Raw genomic sequence first — 18,193 nt, 5'->3', positions numbered from 1 at the left:
TTGCAATAAAGGAACGGCATTCACCTAACATTTTACGTTTTAATACAGAAAGTGACAAAAATAAACATTTTTCGGCATACTTTTCTTCAACAAATCACTATACAACAAATTGTTAGTGCTAACTGACTGCACATTGTGTCACACGTGTAATCACTCAAAAAAACGGATCAGTTTAACGTTTTTATTTGGGAACAAAACACCTTGACCTTTATTGCGTCGTTTCGATATGGTCGATTAACTTTTGTGAATTCTAACGAGACGCGTCAAGAGTTACAAGGTAAACATATGTATACCCTTATCGCGTTTACTGCGGAAGCGGCCGTGTAGCTTGGTTGTTCTGATGCACATAATTGAGCTCCGTATTATCTTTCCCAAATATTATCTCGGGTCAATATTGCGAACAAGAAGCGTTTCATTCGAACTTTTCCTCAACTTGACGAAGTGCGATCGTCCATTGGTTTTCTTTAAACCCGCCCCTTTTGCCAAGTCAGTTCAGAAAATGCGGTAACAAAGCACGCCTGTCTAAAAAGACTTCGTCACCAACATTGAAAAAAATATAATTTGTACGTTTCTTGCACAAGCACACGTTTGATTTTCAGGTTAATCAGATCAGTGGTTCTTAACAAGTTACTATAACTCGGGAAGGCGTAGTTTGACAACTTATACAATTGAACGTTTCAAAATTATTTAAAATGCCACCTTCGACCGCTGGGCGCCAAAGTTTATCCAATATTACAGTTGCTTAAAGTTTGAAATTTAGTTTGAAATTTTGGAGCATAATGGTTGGAGGTTGTAGTAAGACGTAATAAGAATATCAAAACCCATACAGAAGTAGGTATCATTTTGAACGTTTCGAATAACTCTTTATTCATTTTCAACATAGCAATGAAAATGAATAAAGAGTTATTCGAAACGTTCAAAATGATACCTACTTCTGTATGGGCTTTGATATTCTTATTACGTCTTAGTTTGAAATTGATTACAAAATTTGCAACGTAGCCCTGGTGTTGTTTATCCACCAATTGCATGCATGTAATACCACAAGTTTTTTGAAAGGGTAACGGCAAAGTGTTAAGTTGATATTGAGTAACGACAGAAAAAAAGCTAAAAACGACTGGATTCCAACTTCGTGCAACAAAGGAAACTGGCAGCACACAGAACTTGCAGTACGTTTATCTTGGCGAGGCAATGCCCGCGACCCCGCGTAAACGACATCTACTGTTAACTTGTTGACTTAAAAGTCGGCTTGTTTACCGAACAGGCGATTTCCACATATAACTTCGCCTGGGAAACGTTTCGTCGCATTGGAGGCTCGAGGCAGGTCAGAACGTTTGGCAGCCTAGGTGTACGCTCCGTGGATATAATTAGGGAATACGTTTAATTTCAGTGGAGAAAATTTTATGAAATGCGCTTATCTATCTTGTTTTATAAAACTTAACTGAAGCGAGGTGTTTTTAAATTACGCCAAAGAGCGAATTACAACTCCTTTAGCAGCGACAATTCGTTGAAAAAGACCGAGGAATCGTACGTTAGATGCCTTTTAAGTGATATATTCTATAGTTCATTCGGCAGCAACAACGTAAAAGGAACAGCAGCAACATCGGCATTTCATTTAGCGTGATTTTACAAAAAGTTCTAATTATTAACCAGCAATCGTGCGGCGCTTATTATCACACGGTTTGACGCAAACAGAATAGTCGAGCGGTTCGCGCCCCAGCTATGTCGAGTGGCCGACTTTAAGAGACTTTGCCCCCTGTAGAATTAATCACCGAGTGGTACAACGCTCTCCCCAGGTTTGCCTTGTAAATATCAACAAGGCCTAACGTGCGCTTTATGGCTCTTTTACCAAAAGTTGCCAGCGTCGGCTTGGGGCGCCATGAGTGCGTTTCTGCTTCGGGTGCTCGTTATGATCGATAAGTATGTTTGGCTTCGCTGGAAAGACATGTTGCACCTGAATTCAATACATTGATGGCTTCTTTAAGATGTGTTTTGAAGCGATTAGACCTTTGCGCATGATTTACAAGGCAAAATCAGATTTCGTCAAGAAATATCAGCTTATACGATGTAAAAATTGTTTTAAACAAAGCCTCAAGTTTATGTAAACTTCAAAAGCTTATCTTGATTAACTTACCTTAAAATAACGTTTTTGTTCTTTTTGGTGTAAATCAGTTAGAATCATCTCTTTGCATTGCGTGTATCAATTTATAACTGACATTTCCACTGTTGTACGCAACCACAGAGATGAGCGCCAATACAGGAATCCGTGACTGTCACGTGATCAAGAAAGAGGATGAGGAATTCGAATTCTTTCTCAAGGTGGACAAGAGCAGGAGTGGGCAGGTAAGGATGTTTGTACGGCAAATGCGCCATAATAAACAAAACGTATGCATTTTGGTGTTACGGAGTTACGCAGAACGGATTACGCATTTTAATCAGTAGAAAACTGATTTTTTTTTAAGAATATCACGAAACCGTGTAGTACGAGAACAAAGTGTTGTGAAAGTGTTACTTCTGTACACATCTATTAAACTTTTTGATGATGACGTAGCAAAAATAGAAGTTTGTGAACATATAGATCCATCTGACTAGACTGGGTCCCTGTTTTAATTGTGCAAAGGAAGTTGAAAAGTTGCATACAATTTTAGCATAATTTTATAAGAGCCCGATGTGTGAGAGTAGTTTGCGTGACAAACCTTATTAAATGCGATATAACCGAGTGTTGCTCTTCCAATTAAATGAAGTACAACCGAGTTTTATTAAATGAAGTATAACCGAGTGTTGCTCTTCCAGCAGTTTATTATAACCGAGTGTTGCTCTTCCAGCAGTTTATTATAATCAATCGACATTTCGACGTCCTATACAATACGCCTTCATCAGGATAATGGCATATATCATACAAGACAGATTTCTTATAAAGCGACAAGTTGCAACACTTATAAAACAGTGATAACAAGTCGTTCTATTACAGACTCGCACAAACGTATAGTTTTAAGTGTTTGAGCTATGTGCTGTGACTTGCCTTTTGTTAAAAATAGGCCAGTAAGAGTTAGTCAACTTTGACCTAAAAATAATTGCGTAATGATTTCCACAAAGGGTCGTCAGTCGACCAAAGCTTAAAGGAGTGCTCTGTTTGCCGACTGTCCGGTTCTCCCATAACTCAAACACACGTGCTAGGTGCGTGGACGTCTCCCGTGATGGTTTAACCAATGATTGGTGCTAACTGAAGGCCCAAATAAATTTTAGTATGTGGACTTATATGCGATTACAAGTAAATTTACTGTGGCTTCCTGTGACCAACCATTTTATACGTCTCTGATTAATTTGTTGCACCCGATATGTGAGGAGCTTAAAGTTAAACACAGCTAACGGCAAATTCAGTTATCCAACAACGTTTTTCGTATGGTATCTATCTAAAAATATAAATTAAAAACAAAATATTGCGACCGTTAGAGTACTGTTTCGCGTTACAACATGGCTACCTTTGAACATTTGTTGTAGTTGGGTTAAGGCCGCGAAAACAGGAATAAGGAGGTTTGGATTCACTTAGAAGCGACAATCTATCCGCTGATGTCTCAATGAAGTTACAACTTAAATTAGACTTATCGGTTTAACTGAAAATAAGTTTTCATCGCCCTTTTTGCACCTTTGTGATTTCTCTAAAGGTTTATGAGAATGGCTGAATTGTGGTCAACAGGACCTTATTTACAGAAGTATAATCAATCCTTTGGCCCTTTAACGGACAAACCCAACTTATATCCACGGTGAAACATAGAAAGAGAGACGCACAATGAGAAAAAAGAGAAAGATAAGAGAGAGAGGAAAATAAGAAAAAGGACAGAGAAAATAACATAAGTCACCGTTGCTTTGCCATTCCATTATTGCGTCACAACAGAAGTAGATATTCTCCCACTTTACGCTTGCCCTATAATATATAATAATTTGATTAAACGGAACCTTCCCACTACATTTACAGGTAATAACCAACCTTACCAATGGTGGTCCCGCATCCCGAGCCGGGGTCAAGGACGGGGACCGAATCGTTGAGATCAACGGCAAGAATGTGGAGAAGAAGTCACACCAGGAGATCGTCGACATTATCCGCGAATGCATTCCGAAGAACGAAATTAAGTTCAAGTTGATCGATACGGAGAGCGACGCCAAGCAGAAAGACACTCCGGCCGTTGCGTGAGTTTATTCTCCTCCGCTTTACCTTATTTTACTTTAGGCTACTTTCATGACAAAGACGAATCCATCGGAGCACTGATTTTGACACCAGGGGAATGATCACCCCTACAAACACAATTTGTTTTTACGATTTGCGCGAACTTCTGTTTGTTTTTTCAATGCTAAAAATGTATTCAAGCTTTTTTTTTCAATTTTAAGCATGTAAAGACAAGTTTTGGTATGTTTAAATAGTTCACTGGAGACGACAGGTGTTTTAAAATTGCTTTTTTTGTGACTTCAAATTATAACTAACTTTGTGACGTCATCCCAGAAAATTTCCACGCCCCTGCCTTAAACAACAAAATTTCTGGATACGCCCCTGCCCCTTGATGCGTTGTTTTTCACCATTTTTCTTACCCTTGAAAATAAATTCTATGATCAACGAATACCTATACTCGAACTCAACTAAATAGGCAAACTGTTTACCGTTCCTTTATTTTTTTTCTTCATGGATTGTTTCCATTATTCTATAAAAAATAAATCAATTTTCTCTTTTTTCAGTCACGCATAATAAATCACACATACTTTATACTTAGAAACCTTCATCAGGGAATTATCATTTTAACATACAATTCCTACTATATTATATTGTTCTCGTTAAGACACTTTGTTTAAGTATTTTTCTTTGCCGGATGACAACTTTTCTTTATCGTCCTTAAGCATCTGATGGAGGACCAATTAACTAGCTGTTTCAAATGTTTATTAAACCATGGTCATAAATTCCAAGGGTTTTTTATCACCTGGTTTATCTTCCAAATAGCGCAAAAACGTCTCAAACCGCTTTTCCTGCAACAAAACCAGCAATAGTCCACCAAATGGGTCAAACAAAAGTCACCACGTTTTATTACCTTGTTACTGCAGTGTCGCCACCAACCGTGCCGAGCCGAAGGTTAATGGACACGCGAGCCTTGACGAGGTTGACCTCCGACCCCGGATCTGTAAAATCACTAAAAAGAGAGGAACGTTCGGTTTCAATCTCCAGGCGCACGGAAAAAGCAAACCAGGTGTGCAACAGCGGTCATTTTCCGCTTAAGTTTAAAAAATTGCTTAAAGCAATTGGGTTGAAATTAAGCGTCATTTTAAGGAATATAAGTCACCTAAAGCATTTTAAGCTAACAGTCACTTAAAACGACAATTTCGACGATACTTCTAGTTTTGATATTAAGGTCGCCCTCAAAGCTCACACACGAACACGCAAACAACATGCAATAATTGTACAACTGTATACGTACTTTTAATTTAGTGAAGGGCAATACTAATATTTAAAACTTTTAACAGCGAGGAAACTCACGTTATAATGTCGTTTGAGAGGTATCTATAGGCTGTAGTAGCTTTGTTTGCACAGTGTCAGATGTACTTCCAACGAAGTGCTTTTGCATGACTAATATATGTGTCCAACACCGACCTGAAGCATGCCACTGGTAAACATTTGTCTACCCTTGCTGACGTAAAGATAAAGGTATTTATCCGTCTTGCACACCTGTGCCACGTATCGCGTTAAATTAAACCATTAACCAGTATTGTATCCCGAAGGATTTGTCTTTTAAGGATCCAATATTATATTTAGGTATTTATAAAACTATACAATAGAATTCAGTGGTGGCCAACCAATCAGATACCAAGAGCCGCATTTGATACTTGATTAACCACAAAGAGCCACACTTTACACACATGAAACGTAACGAATAGCCTACAACTCCGTTTATTATTCACTCCCACGAAGCGGGAAAAAAGTGCATTTGTAAACAGACAACATTTTGATTTAAAAGCAGACGCAACGCACTGGATAAAAAAATACACATTTCTCGATATAGTGTTATTTATCAATACTATTTGGGTATAGTTTTTGCGTATAAAAAGTGTTACCAAAATACAATAGCCTTAAGGCAAACAGTCGGAACCGGCAATAATCCATAAAAATCGAAACATTCTAAAAAATCATAAGTGCAACAGGAACGTAAGAGCCGCACATGACTGGGTGAAGAGCCGCATGCGGCTCGCGAGCCGCGTGTTGGCCACCCCTGGAATAGATGTTTTTGCGACAAGATGGTATAAATTAGGTTGTTTGATTGTCTTTACTTTTATTGAGTGCTTTTGTTAAATAACGTTATGTTGAAAAGGGTTTTTTTTCCTCAATTTACTAAGGAAATCTATTTGTCTCGTCTCTAGTATTTATTTTATTAATTTTGCTTTACCCGTTTACAAGTAAAAAATATGTATGTGTATACTGGTTAACAATCATCACGCAATTCAAACGGGATGCATAAGGCAGCAGTTTTGGATCTTTTGACATTAAACGGAGCTTGCTAATCGCTAAATATTTATTTCACCATATGTTGTTTAGTAGTAAACTGACATATTTCAAGTTCTAACACGTTGTCCACTTCACAGGTCACTTTATCGGCGAAGTGGTAGAAGGTGGCCCGGCCAGTGAGAGTGGACTTCGAACTAACGACCGTATTATCGAAGTGGGATCGACCAACGTTGAGAAACTGAGCCACAACAAGGTTGTCTCCCTGGTATCGAAGAGCGAAGGTACTGTGGTACTTTTGGTGGCCAACGAAGCGACCTACAAGCACTTTGCAGCCAGGTAATTAGCGATATGCGGGATTCGGTGTGCCGACTTTTTATCGTTAATCACTGTAAGGACCAATTAAGGCCAAAAAACGGTTTGCTTGCATTAAAAACTGGAATCAGCAAATTTTAAATATGTGTGGCAAATATTTCTTAATTAAGTACTTTCCTAATCTATTGAGCCTCTTAAAGCAGGGGTCGGCAACCTTTTTTGCACTACGGACCGGTTTAAAACTAAAGTTTTGTCGCGGACCGACCTTTAAAAACAACAAATGTTCAAGGAAATTTATTACAACTTTCAATGCGAACTTTATGCTTTTTTTGTCGCAAAGTGAGGCTCCCATCTAGGAATTATTGAACTCACTGAAACCCGCGGGCGGCATTCGGCCAGCCAAACAATTTAATTTAACCCAGCCCGCGGCTCATTTCAATAAAAGTTTAGGCCCTTACGTGTTTTCTTAAATTATACTTGTATACGAATATTACCAATACCTGAAAGGCATGGGATAGACAAGGCTTGCCAGAATGGCTTTTTTGACAACAAAAATCATTTTTTTAACATGGTGGATGTTATAAAAACCATTTGGCTTTTTTGTCATTTTTATAGAGTCTAAAACTAATTAATATACATACGTTTTTTTCGAAACCTTTCCTGCCTAATCAAAATAATAAATTATTTCATTATGGGATATAGTTTTTACACATTGTTTACATGAAATTCTATTGCACTTAAAGATGAGCACGCTTAAAATCAAAACACATGATATTTTAGCCCATTTTTCGACATATTGTAAGTACTAGAAGTTAGATTTTGTAATAAAAATGTGAATTATGGATGTTGTGAACGTGCTATGTAACTCATATAGCGACATTAACACACTAGTTGTTTTGAACCTAACGAGAGCTTGATACTAATTGTGATTTTTTATTAGACCAATCAACAATGAAGTAGTAGGCTATATTAAAACGAAGGTAAATGTGTTAAATATAAAAATACATTTAATTATTTTACCAGGTTTTTACGTACAGTTCGTGTTTAAACAAAATTTTAATCTGACAACCCTGCTACGGACCGGTAACCAACTCCTCCGGTACCGGTCCGCGGACCGGTGTTTTGCCGACCACTGTCTTAAAGGACTACCGCTCTAATTTGATGTAATAGTATAACAACTTATCGCGGTTTGAAAATATTTGCAATAAACTATATCAAGAAATCACAATTAGTTAAACGTTTCCTAGAAAATGATTTTCATAAATTTTCTTACTAAATCTCACACATCAGTTTTCTTAACAATTCCAACTCGTGTGTCATAACTATAGGAAGAAGAAGATTAAGAAGAAGTACGCCTACAGCAGCACTGAGCAGGTGGTCTCCCACTCCCGCTCCACTTCCTCCGACTCATCTGCTCGCCAGTCCACCTCCGGCTCCTCCACCACCAACTCGGATCAAGTGGCTCGCATCATTCACATCGTCAAGGGCCAGGAACGCGGTTACGGCTTCTTCCTGCGAGTTAAGAAGGGAAAGTCAGGTGTGTAGAGCGTATAGAGCAGCGGTTCCCAAATTGGGGTCCGCGGACCAACTGTGGTCCGTACAGCAGTATCAGAGGGTCTGCAAGGAGAATAAGTAGCTTAGTTTTAAAAAATTAGGCTTTAGCGAATATTTTTAAACATTAGACTATGTTGTTAAACATTATCTGTCATCATTATTAGTCTTTAGTTATGCTTTATTATTTGATCATATAGCGTGTTTTATGATGTCTCTTGTGATGTATTGTGCTACACTACCTGCTATCAGCGAATCGTTCGCATTAATTAGAAAGATGTTACATTAGACTGTAGTAGTGTACTACAAGAAACATGGGTCTGACCCTTGAATTTTTATAGGGACACGAAATATCGAAATATTTGCAACGGGTCCACCATGCAAAATTTTTAGAAAACTTTGGGAACCGCCGGTATAGAGCCATACACATGCTAATATTTTAATACACTGATAAAAAATTCGTTCCAAATCTTAACGCTCTATAATTTCTTATTCTCAACTTGTTTGCATCACGAGAATGGGAAACTGAGAGGCGTCTCCAAAGTAGCAACTACGTTTTTATGCATTTTTGTTAATAAAATGCTCGAACTGTGACTCGATTTAAATGGTAGTTGCAACACAAACGAGACTGAGTCTGCTTGGAAGGAAGAATAACTTTTGGAGGGTGCCTTTTGACTAGTAAGGCATAACTTAGTCTCAATGAGCAAACCATGATCTTTTGAAGACTCAAAATTGTGTTTCATTTTTTTACGAAATTAGCAATAAACATAGACACGGAATGATAAACTTTAACTCCAGAATGCGTACTTTACATTCAACACTCTTACTTTTTTAACTTTTAACAGATACCTAACTTTTAAAGGAAATGAATCCACCACACAGCATTGCCAAAGTAGTTGAACTACATGTAAAAACGGTTTATATTAAATATTTTTTCGGTTGTAGTAAATGATGTCAACCAGAATCTTTAGGATACTTTAATTTAATCACAAGTCAAATACCAGTGTACTACAAAAATAATAAACCACTAAGTGCAGTAACTAAGCATTAGTAAGGCCAGAATGTTCCAACTAAAAACATATCCGTTTATTCATTTTTTCTTCACATACCTTCCAAAGAAGATCCAACTTACAAATTTCTGATCATCGGTAATAACTCTAATCAACGCTTTTTATCTCAAAACGCATAGGTAAATTCTAAACGAAGAATCATCAACCGTTAATCAGCATGTTGTGCATGTTTCAGGCGAATATGCCGGCGACATCGAAAAGGGTGGAGCTTCTGACTGGTGCGGTTTAAAAGACGAAGATCTCGTGATCGCCATCAACGGAGACCTGGTCATTGGACTGGACCACGCCGACGTGGTTGGCAAGGTCAAGTCTATTCCCAATCACGTTGTGCTGGTTGTGCTTGGGCCCGTGGCTGAAAAGTTAGTTGACACGTAAAGTTCTCTTATCGTTTACCGTTACGTTCCGGTTGTACTTAATCCAATTTCCTTGTATTAGAAGTATTAAAAAAAATCTGTTGCGTGTTTTTGGGAAGCGTAAACCCTAGATTATTTATTTTAACCCTGATATCAAAGATTCTACAAAGTTTCAAAATTCCAGATTCGGTGTTTCTTGTTTAGTGACAATTACCGTTTTTGTTTTAAACAAAGATTAAACTTACAGTTTTTGAGTTCGTATAACTTAAGACCGACTATTGTTTTTATCAAAGGTCCTATAAACATAAATATAAAAATTTGACTTATTTTTTTGTGTCATATATTAGTGGTATCCCGTTTATATACGTTGATATTTTAGAACGCAAATATCATACACCCGTGGGGATTATATTTAATCTCGATTGCATATCAGGAATGCAAGAACCAACGGAATGCCAGCGGCCGTTGGGGATGCTAAAGAGCTACTGCTTGAGAAGCCTCGCGAGGTTGAGGTTGTCAAGGGCGACGGGGGCTACGGCTTCTTTCTAAAGATGGACAAGGTGTGTTATGTGTCATATTAAGTGAAATGTTCTGTTGAAATTATTTTTGTTTAAAATATATTTTTGTTATGCTATCGAGGTAAATACGATATACGCTTTCAATAATAGTAAACCGTGATAATTTGAAAATACAAAATTTAGCACTTAATCACGTTTTGAGCAATAATGTTTTTAGAAGTAGTTATTTTAACATTCTAAATATATATTATTTGGGCATAATGGTTTGAGGTTGTAGTAAGACGTAATAAGAATATCAAAGCCCATACAGAAGTAGGCATCATTTTAAAAGTTTCGAATAACTTTTGTTTTGGCTTTGGTATTCTTATTACGAAGCATATATTGTTTTGCTGGAAATATATTTTTTAAAGTCGCTTCGTTAAGATATCACAATAACCGTCTGTCCAGGGCAAGCCTTTCCATATTGTGTCCGACGTGGACGACGATTCAGCTGCCAAGCGGGCCGGCCTCATTAACGGGGAGACCGTTGCCTGCGTCAACGGACACGACGTCACAAAAGCTACGCACGACGAATGCGTGAAAAAAATATTGTAAGGGTTTTAGCAAATACGCTAGTCTAAAAATATTTTGATGTGTGATGGTAAATTCATTAGAGGTGCGATTAGGCCGCGGAATTGAGACATCGGAATTCACATAGAGCAGGGTTTTTTAAACTGGCTTCCATGGACCCCTTGGGGGTCCGTAACCTAATTTTAGGGGGTCCATGATGTCTTAATGAAAATATTAGTGTATTTAAGAAGTAATCGATTTTCAAATAAAAAAAAGTTTAATTAAAAATATAACGTTTCAGCAATGTATTTAGACTTCATTTTATCATCAGCATATTTCTAAAATCTATTTGATTGTAACGTCAATTTATGATGTCATTTTTGAAAATTTCTCGCCCGCCGTGGTCCACGCGAAGCAAAAAAAAATTAGGAGTCCGCGGTAAAAAAAAGTTTAAGAATCCCTAAAAGAGTCTTAATATTCTTCTCACCAGGCTTTATACATTACTTTGATCGCTACAGAGCTGACAAACCCCGCTGTAAATGTGGGTCGCGACCAGCTTCGAACAAAATCGAAAGTTTGTTCCAGCTTCTACATAAACCAATTGCGAATCTTTTTTTTAATAAGTTGATGTTAACGCAGGGAAGACCCGACCAAAGTCAAGCTCACCGTTGTCGCGCGTCCAGTCATGGAACTCTTCCAGAAGCTCGGAGTCAAGGTGAACGAGGAATTTATCCGGTCATGGCCGGCCGAGTCCTGCTTCCGGATACCGAGATTCGAGGACTTTGCTCTCGGGCGAATCAAGGAGGAGCTGGTGGAGCAGGCAATTGAAGAAAAGAGGGAGGATGTTGCTGAAGAGGTAAAAGAAGTACCAAGGCACTGTCGCCATGACTGGTGTTGAAAGCTGCGTTCTAATTGATCTCAGTTACCTTTTCTCAATGATTTAACAAAGTTGCTTGAACATGTTTTGTCTTAATTTATAATGAACGAATGCGTTTATTCAAATCGGTATCGGCCACACTAAATTAAACAAACCTGTGAAGCGTTAACCCGTTATTCCTTTCGAGGGTAAAAGGTGTTATAAATTATGCCTTAAATATAATACAAACACATGTATATTACATTTGCCATCAGCACTATAAGCCCTGTCCCGATAAACTCTAACACACATATTCTATATATAACAACAGTCTGGCCTTCGCTGCTCGTCAACGCGTAGCTTTGTTGATATCGTCGATTAATTACGATTAGTCACCCCAAGTTTCTCACGTATGACTGAAGCCTTAATTTTCTTATATGTGCAACGGCGCAATACTTTCGTTAAACAATGGGTTCTTAAACTTTTATTACCGCGGGCCCCTAAAATTGTTTTGGCTTCGCGTGGACCACAATGGGCAAGAGTTTTTCAGAGATCACGTCATAAATTGTCGTCACAATACAAGAAACTTAATAAATCTGTTGATTTCGGTCCAAAAATGTGAAAGTGAAATGTAGTCAGCGCAAAACCGTTTTAAGAAACTGTTTTCTTTAAAAAAAATTGATTACTTTTTATACATACACTAATATTTCAATCTATGGACCCCAGTTTAAACTCTATGGACCCCATTTAAAAACCCCTGCGTTAAAGTTATTTGATACTTCGCAGATCCGTAAGCCGAGGCTGGTGAAACTGGAAAAGGACGACGGAGGATTTGGTTTCTTTCTCCGTGATGAGGGAGGCCACTTCCTGAGCCGCGTGGAGAGCGGAGGACCGGCGGCGAAGGCGGGAGCCAAGGAAAACGACGAGATCATTGAGGTGGACGGGGTCAACGTGCAGAAAGAGACTCACGACGAGGTAAGCACACAGCCGTACTAATTTCTTCCATATCAAATTGGTAGTATATGGGCTATTATTTCAATATACAGCCTTGAACATTTTATGACAAATAGGGAGCTAGATGGGTTCTTTATTGGATAGTTTAGTGATTTGCAATCGACAAGTCGCTTTGATGGTGAACAAGTTTTTGTTATGTGTTTTGATTTCCGTAGGTTCTCCTGTACTTACTCCTAAAGATCCCATATGCAAAGTCGGTTTTGTTCCCGATTTCATTCCGTGGGAACAGAGTTTTCAATAGGAGGCAAAATATAGGGCGGCGTAACAAAAATTACTAGGACGTTACGGCGCACAGATTCGAGCCCAATGATTTATAGAATAAATTACGTGTAAGTGAAATGAGATATTGCCTCATATGGGAAATAGCATTGTTGTTATTTCTGTCATATAAAATGGGTAGTATATGGGCTATTTTAATTGGTTAAATACTTCAGTAAGTTGCAAGCGACAAACCGCTTTGCTGGTTGACATGTTTTCATAATGTATTTCGAATTATTATAGCTATATGCATTTACTTACTCCTAAAGCTCCCAATTAAGATCAACCAAATCTTACACTTTTTTCTCCCGCAATATTTTCCTCAACAATCGTAAGCAAACCATGTTTTTTTAGAAAAATGTTGCGCTAAACCCTTTTTAGTATCGGAATGTAACAGCCGTTAATTCTCCTAAATGGAATCGCCACGGCACGTTTGGCTGTGCTGCATAACAACATGGCCCAGACATTTGGTTAATCAATAACAACAAATATGAGCGTACATTTTGGCATACTGTTCTTCATAGACTTAAGCTGATTACTTCTTAGCGACTTAGCTGATTATAGGCATACAACATTATACCGAGACTATAATTTAAAAAATATTTATAGTCTGATCTATTTTTTTTATCAATATAATAATATTTTTATCACGCATTTATAGCGTACTGCGTTCTCCTTCGCCCAGGAAAATTATACCTGGTCTAATCTTGTGGCATCGTTTTGTTATTTATCACTTGATTTGTAAACTTTTTACACGTGGTATTTAGGTGGTTGCAAGAATTCGTGCGTCCGGAAACAAAGTGACCTTCCTCGTGATTGACCAAGAAGAGAAGAAATACTTTTCTGCCAAGGCTGTTGTTGTGTCTTCGGCCCTGCTCACCGCTGCCGCTGCTGGTTAGTTAAAGGTTTTTTCGTGAAGTGTCATAGAAAAATTCGTTTCGTGAAACAGTTTGTAGACTTTATTTATCACTTTTCCATTGGTATGCTTTATTTAAGGTCCATATATTTTAGTCTATACGCCTGTCGGTCAACTTTGTTTTTATTTCAGGTTCATATCAATAAACATTTTCCCTGTATTAGTTTCAAATATAGTTTACTTTGACTGTTAGTCAGCTTGCGCAGGGAAATGTTCCGCTGCCCCCCCCCAAAAAAAAATTTATTTTAATTCAAAAATAGTTATGGCCTAAGTAGTGTACATGTTGTGCCTATACTCGTGAACCCATATGGGTCAAGCGAATCGCATTTGCTCATGAACTTCGGGTGATTAATAGAAAACCTGTGTTGATCGATAGCTAGCTGTTATAGATTTGTACAACGTGACTTGTGAAAGGCCAAAGGCACATTGCACCTCCCGGCACAAACAACGCACGTATAGTCTGCATTGAAACTAGATTAATCAATACACAAAACACACCTTGCGTTATAGCAGTGGAAGACGACGACGAAGCGAAGGCAGGACTGCGTCTGTGCGTGCTGGAAAAGGGCTCAGAGGGCTATGGTTTCCACTTGAACGGCGAAAGCGGCAGCCGCCCTGGCCAGTACATCAGGAAATTAAAAGAGGGAGGAGTCGCCGACAGAGCTGGCGCTAAAGAAGGTGAATAACGTGTTCCAGCAATTTTGTTTGACAACTTAGAGAAAAAAAAACAAATCACCGTACCCTTTAGCCGAAATCACCGTACCCTTTTATTTAAATTTTATTCATATTTACATAAAACCTCGCCAGTTGGAGACTTTTACATTTTTGTGGTTTTCAGCGATTCTAATTTGGGGTAGCTTTAATCTGATCTCTGGTGAAATTTTAGACGTAATACGTCGTTGTGTCTGAAAATCCTAGACTTATTTTACCATACAAAAAAATTATTTTTTAACGCAACGTTGACTCCTTAAGAAGTAACATCTGGTCTTTCTCTATAATTACCTTTATTACTTTTGAAATCGCAAATTAAAAACTATTAAAATAAACTGAGTTTTAATAATAGCTCGATTACATCATAGTATGCATCTCCTTCATTTATACACTTATATACGTATAATTGAAGTCTGCAGTTTAATCCGAATGGTATTTATGCAATTACGAAACTATTTCATTGTGTTTGCAAAGAGCCAAATGTAGGCGTGTTTTCTTTGATGTTTAATTTTAAATCAAGTTTCGATTTTGCCGGCAATCCTCAAGTGTGCTATTTTAATCGAGTCAATTATGTTCTCACATTACGCCCTTAAACTACATAAAGTTCTTAACGGCCAGACTTCGCTATGTGCGTGGGAGAACTGAGAATGTACTAAAGCCTACCCGAGTACTTAAACTTGTTTTGACGGGTTGTACCACTTATTACTCGCCCTAAAGCAAAACAAATTTTAAATAATACAACAGTACGAGATAATGTGATAATATTTTTGAATCCCAAAATTTGAAAATTTGCATATAGGGTATTATCTATTTCAGATTGCATTTCGCTAAAAACAATTCTCAATCCTACAGGGAAAATAATTCTTGCTACTGGGTCTTTAATTATCACACCACATTCGTTTACTCTCGTCGTCGGAAACGCCTAAAGCAATTAAGCTTATTTTCACTCGGCTCCATGAATTTCGGCAGCGTTAAATTTTAACCTATACAGGGTAACCTAAATCACTGGATATTGATTCGTACTTTGGCCGTAAACAAGTTAAAGCTTTTTGATTACCTTCACTCGGTAAAATTTCTGTTTTGCCAACAGCTGCAATACGCAAACTCTTTTTTGTGAAGCATGTTAAAACAAACGTTGCCCTTTAAACTGATTTTAGGCGTTACCAGCAAACCCATCGTGGTACAAACTTTACATATTTGCTTATAACTTTCAATTACACATATATCAATTTTAAGACGCTGCAAATGTTTTTCACGCCGGGCACCATTGATCTTTTTAGTCGCACACGTTTTGGCGAACTTTTTCTGATCACAACTATATTACATTTTTAGGCGACAGGGTAGTTGAAATCAATGGAGAAAACATTGACACCAAAACGCACGACGATGTTGTCAAGATGGTGGTAGCAAGCGGGTCCAAGGTATGGTAAAACAAACTGTTTACTTGTTCGTCGTTGTGTAATTTGTGGATTCAGTAATTACATATTTGTAACCGGCGCTTAGAAAAAAAATCAAGTTTGTTGTAGAAATATAAATTGTAATAGGGTGTCGCACAGGTGTAAGCAAGATTTTGTAGTAGTGTCAGGGTAAATGTTAATGATAAGGCGCACACAATCCAATATTTCCCGAATTAAATTTAATTATAACGTGTTATATGTATTTAGTAAAAAAGGTAAAAGAGACATAACAAAAAGCCTGGCCAACTTATAACTTGTGATTTAAACACGCTAAGTCAGGTCATAGGCCTATGACATTGCAAATTTGTAGCCCAGTGCTGTGAGTCATTTTAGCAGACCTTTTCTTGTCAATTCATGTGCTATTCCTTTATGTAGGTTACGTTCTTAGTGGTTGACGAAAAAGCCGACGTCTACTACAAGTCAAAGGGTGTAAAGATCGTGGCAACCCTGGTCGCAGCGAAAGCAATTGCCGAAATAAAATCAGGTAATTTCCTTGACTTCAAGGTTTAACCTGTCAGGTTACAGCGTTCGATCGACACTTAAAAGCTATACTTCGAATGAAGTTTATTTTTGGTGCGCTGGACATCGCCCACAGCATAGAAGCTTCTGCGACTGCGCTGCCATTTTAGCCCTTGTTTTACGCTTTTGTTGTTTAACACAAAAACGCTATTCTTGTTTTGGTTCCCTATTTACCATGCCCGCGTAAAATAAAAAGAATCCATAAATTTAAAGGGGCCCCTTTCAAATACCAAGTCAACCAGTTTCCTATAGTAGCCAACTACGTATTATTCACTTTTCACAAAAGCGTAATATTGCAGGTGGGCACTTGGATGGTGCGTTTAATAGTGTTTTACTTCCATAAAATAAATTCGATCGTTCTTTTGTTTAGATATTGAAACTAAATCAACGTCCTCCTCTTTGGTCGAGGCCGAGGCGACCGTTCACGAGACACCCGAGGAGAAAGCGGTAATTTTATATGATTTTTATCACTGGTTTATAAAGTTTATTGTTTTTTTTGGAATATTACAACAACGTCCAATGATTTCTAGTTTTTGACCCCTGCTTGCCTAACTATGTGTTCAAACCAATTGATCGACAAGACATGAACTAATATATAAGTACATTAAGTAAACCTGTTACGGTTACATATAAAATTGGGTTTATTCTCGATTTTCTTAGGATTGGCGACCAGCCGTAGTTTTACACAAATTGCATGACTGGCTTCTTGAGAATATTACATTGTTTTTTTGAGAATATTACATAACGTCAACTGGTTTCTATTTTTTCTAACAACGCCAGATTACACGAGTCCCGCAATAAATTTGTTTCCTTTCAAAGTTGAACTTCTCACGTAGGTTTTCACCGTAAACGCAGTATTCTATTGGTTTACAATCAGTTTTAGCTGCAATATACGAAGTAATTTGTTTCACCAGGAGGAGGAAGAGAAACCGTCCATCATATTCCCTCCTCCTCCCGCTGATGAGGAAGAAAGGAAGGAGGAAGCCGAAGATGCGATCGCAGATCTTAAGGAAGAAATAGCGGAGGCAATTGATCAACAGAACGATGATGAGCTGAAAGAAGAAGTATTGGAAGAAGTTGTAGAAGATATCAAGGAAGACATTAAAGAAGAAATCAGGGAGGACATTAAAGAGGAGATCAAGGACGAATTGAAACAAGAAATCAAGGAGGACATCATAGAAGGGCTTTCTGAGGAGACAAAGGAAGAACTGAAAGAGGAGATAAAAGAAGAAATTCGCGAAGAAGTGATGGAAGAAGTTGCCGCAGAGTTGAAAGAAGAGATAAAGGAGCAGATTAAAGAAGAAGTTGACATCCCGGAGATTGTCATCGATGAGATTCAGATTGCCGCCGACGAAGAATCATTGAAAGAGCAGCTTGTGGAAGAGGTAAAGGAAGAGATTGCAGAAGAGATAAAAGATGAGATAAAAGAGGAAATCATGGATAACGCTGTTGAAGAGATCATGGAAGCAATTCAAGAGCCTGAGGAAGACCCTGTGAGCCCAGGTTTAAGAGAAGGTTCGTTGTTGGTTTTATTTAATGTTTAAAAATAAGCCACGCACCTCTACAGCTATATATCAGTTGTCAATTTGTCATCACGAGGGCTAAAAAGGTTATATATTCTAACTTAAAGT

At 37.9% G+C, this 18,193-nt stretch overlaps 1 protein-coding gene across 1 annotated transcript in view; it reads left to right on the top strand.

The window, feature by feature from the left end:
• Positions 1 to 18,193, top strand: part of LOC146167508 (uncharacterized) — a 55,201-nt gene that overhangs the window by 35,920 nt on the left and 1,088 nt on the right. Inside the window, 16 exon segments of the mRNA XM_083385882.1 lie at positions 2,240 to 2,340; positions 3,974 to 4,189; positions 5,108 to 5,228; positions 6,616 to 6,814; positions 8,119 to 8,327; positions 9,587 to 9,770; positions 10,198 to 10,324; positions 10,730 to 10,872; positions 11,471 to 11,696; positions 12,474 to 12,662; positions 13,727 to 13,853; positions 14,386 to 14,553; positions 15,919 to 16,007; positions 16,419 to 16,527; positions 16,933 to 17,009; positions 17,477 to 18,077. Coding sequence (XP_083242008.1) covers positions 2,240 to 2,340; positions 3,974 to 4,189; positions 5,108 to 5,228; positions 6,616 to 6,814; positions 8,119 to 8,327; positions 9,587 to 9,770; positions 10,198 to 10,324; positions 10,730 to 10,872; positions 11,471 to 11,696; positions 12,474 to 12,662; positions 13,727 to 13,853; positions 14,386 to 14,553; positions 15,919 to 16,007; positions 16,419 to 16,527; positions 16,933 to 17,009; positions 17,477 to 18,077 — 2,886 coding nt within the window.

This window comes from Ascidiella aspersa, chromosome 1, assembly GCF_963924565.1.
Source record: "Ascidiella aspersa chromosome 1, kaAscAspe10.2, whole genome shotgun sequence".
In the NCBI taxonomy this organism is placed as follows: Eukaryota; Metazoa; Chordata; class Ascidiacea; order Phlebobranchia; family Ascidiidae; genus Ascidiella; species Ascidiella aspersa.
Note: the sequence above shows the minus strand (reverse complement) of the source record. Positions and strands in the feature narration are given on the sequence as shown.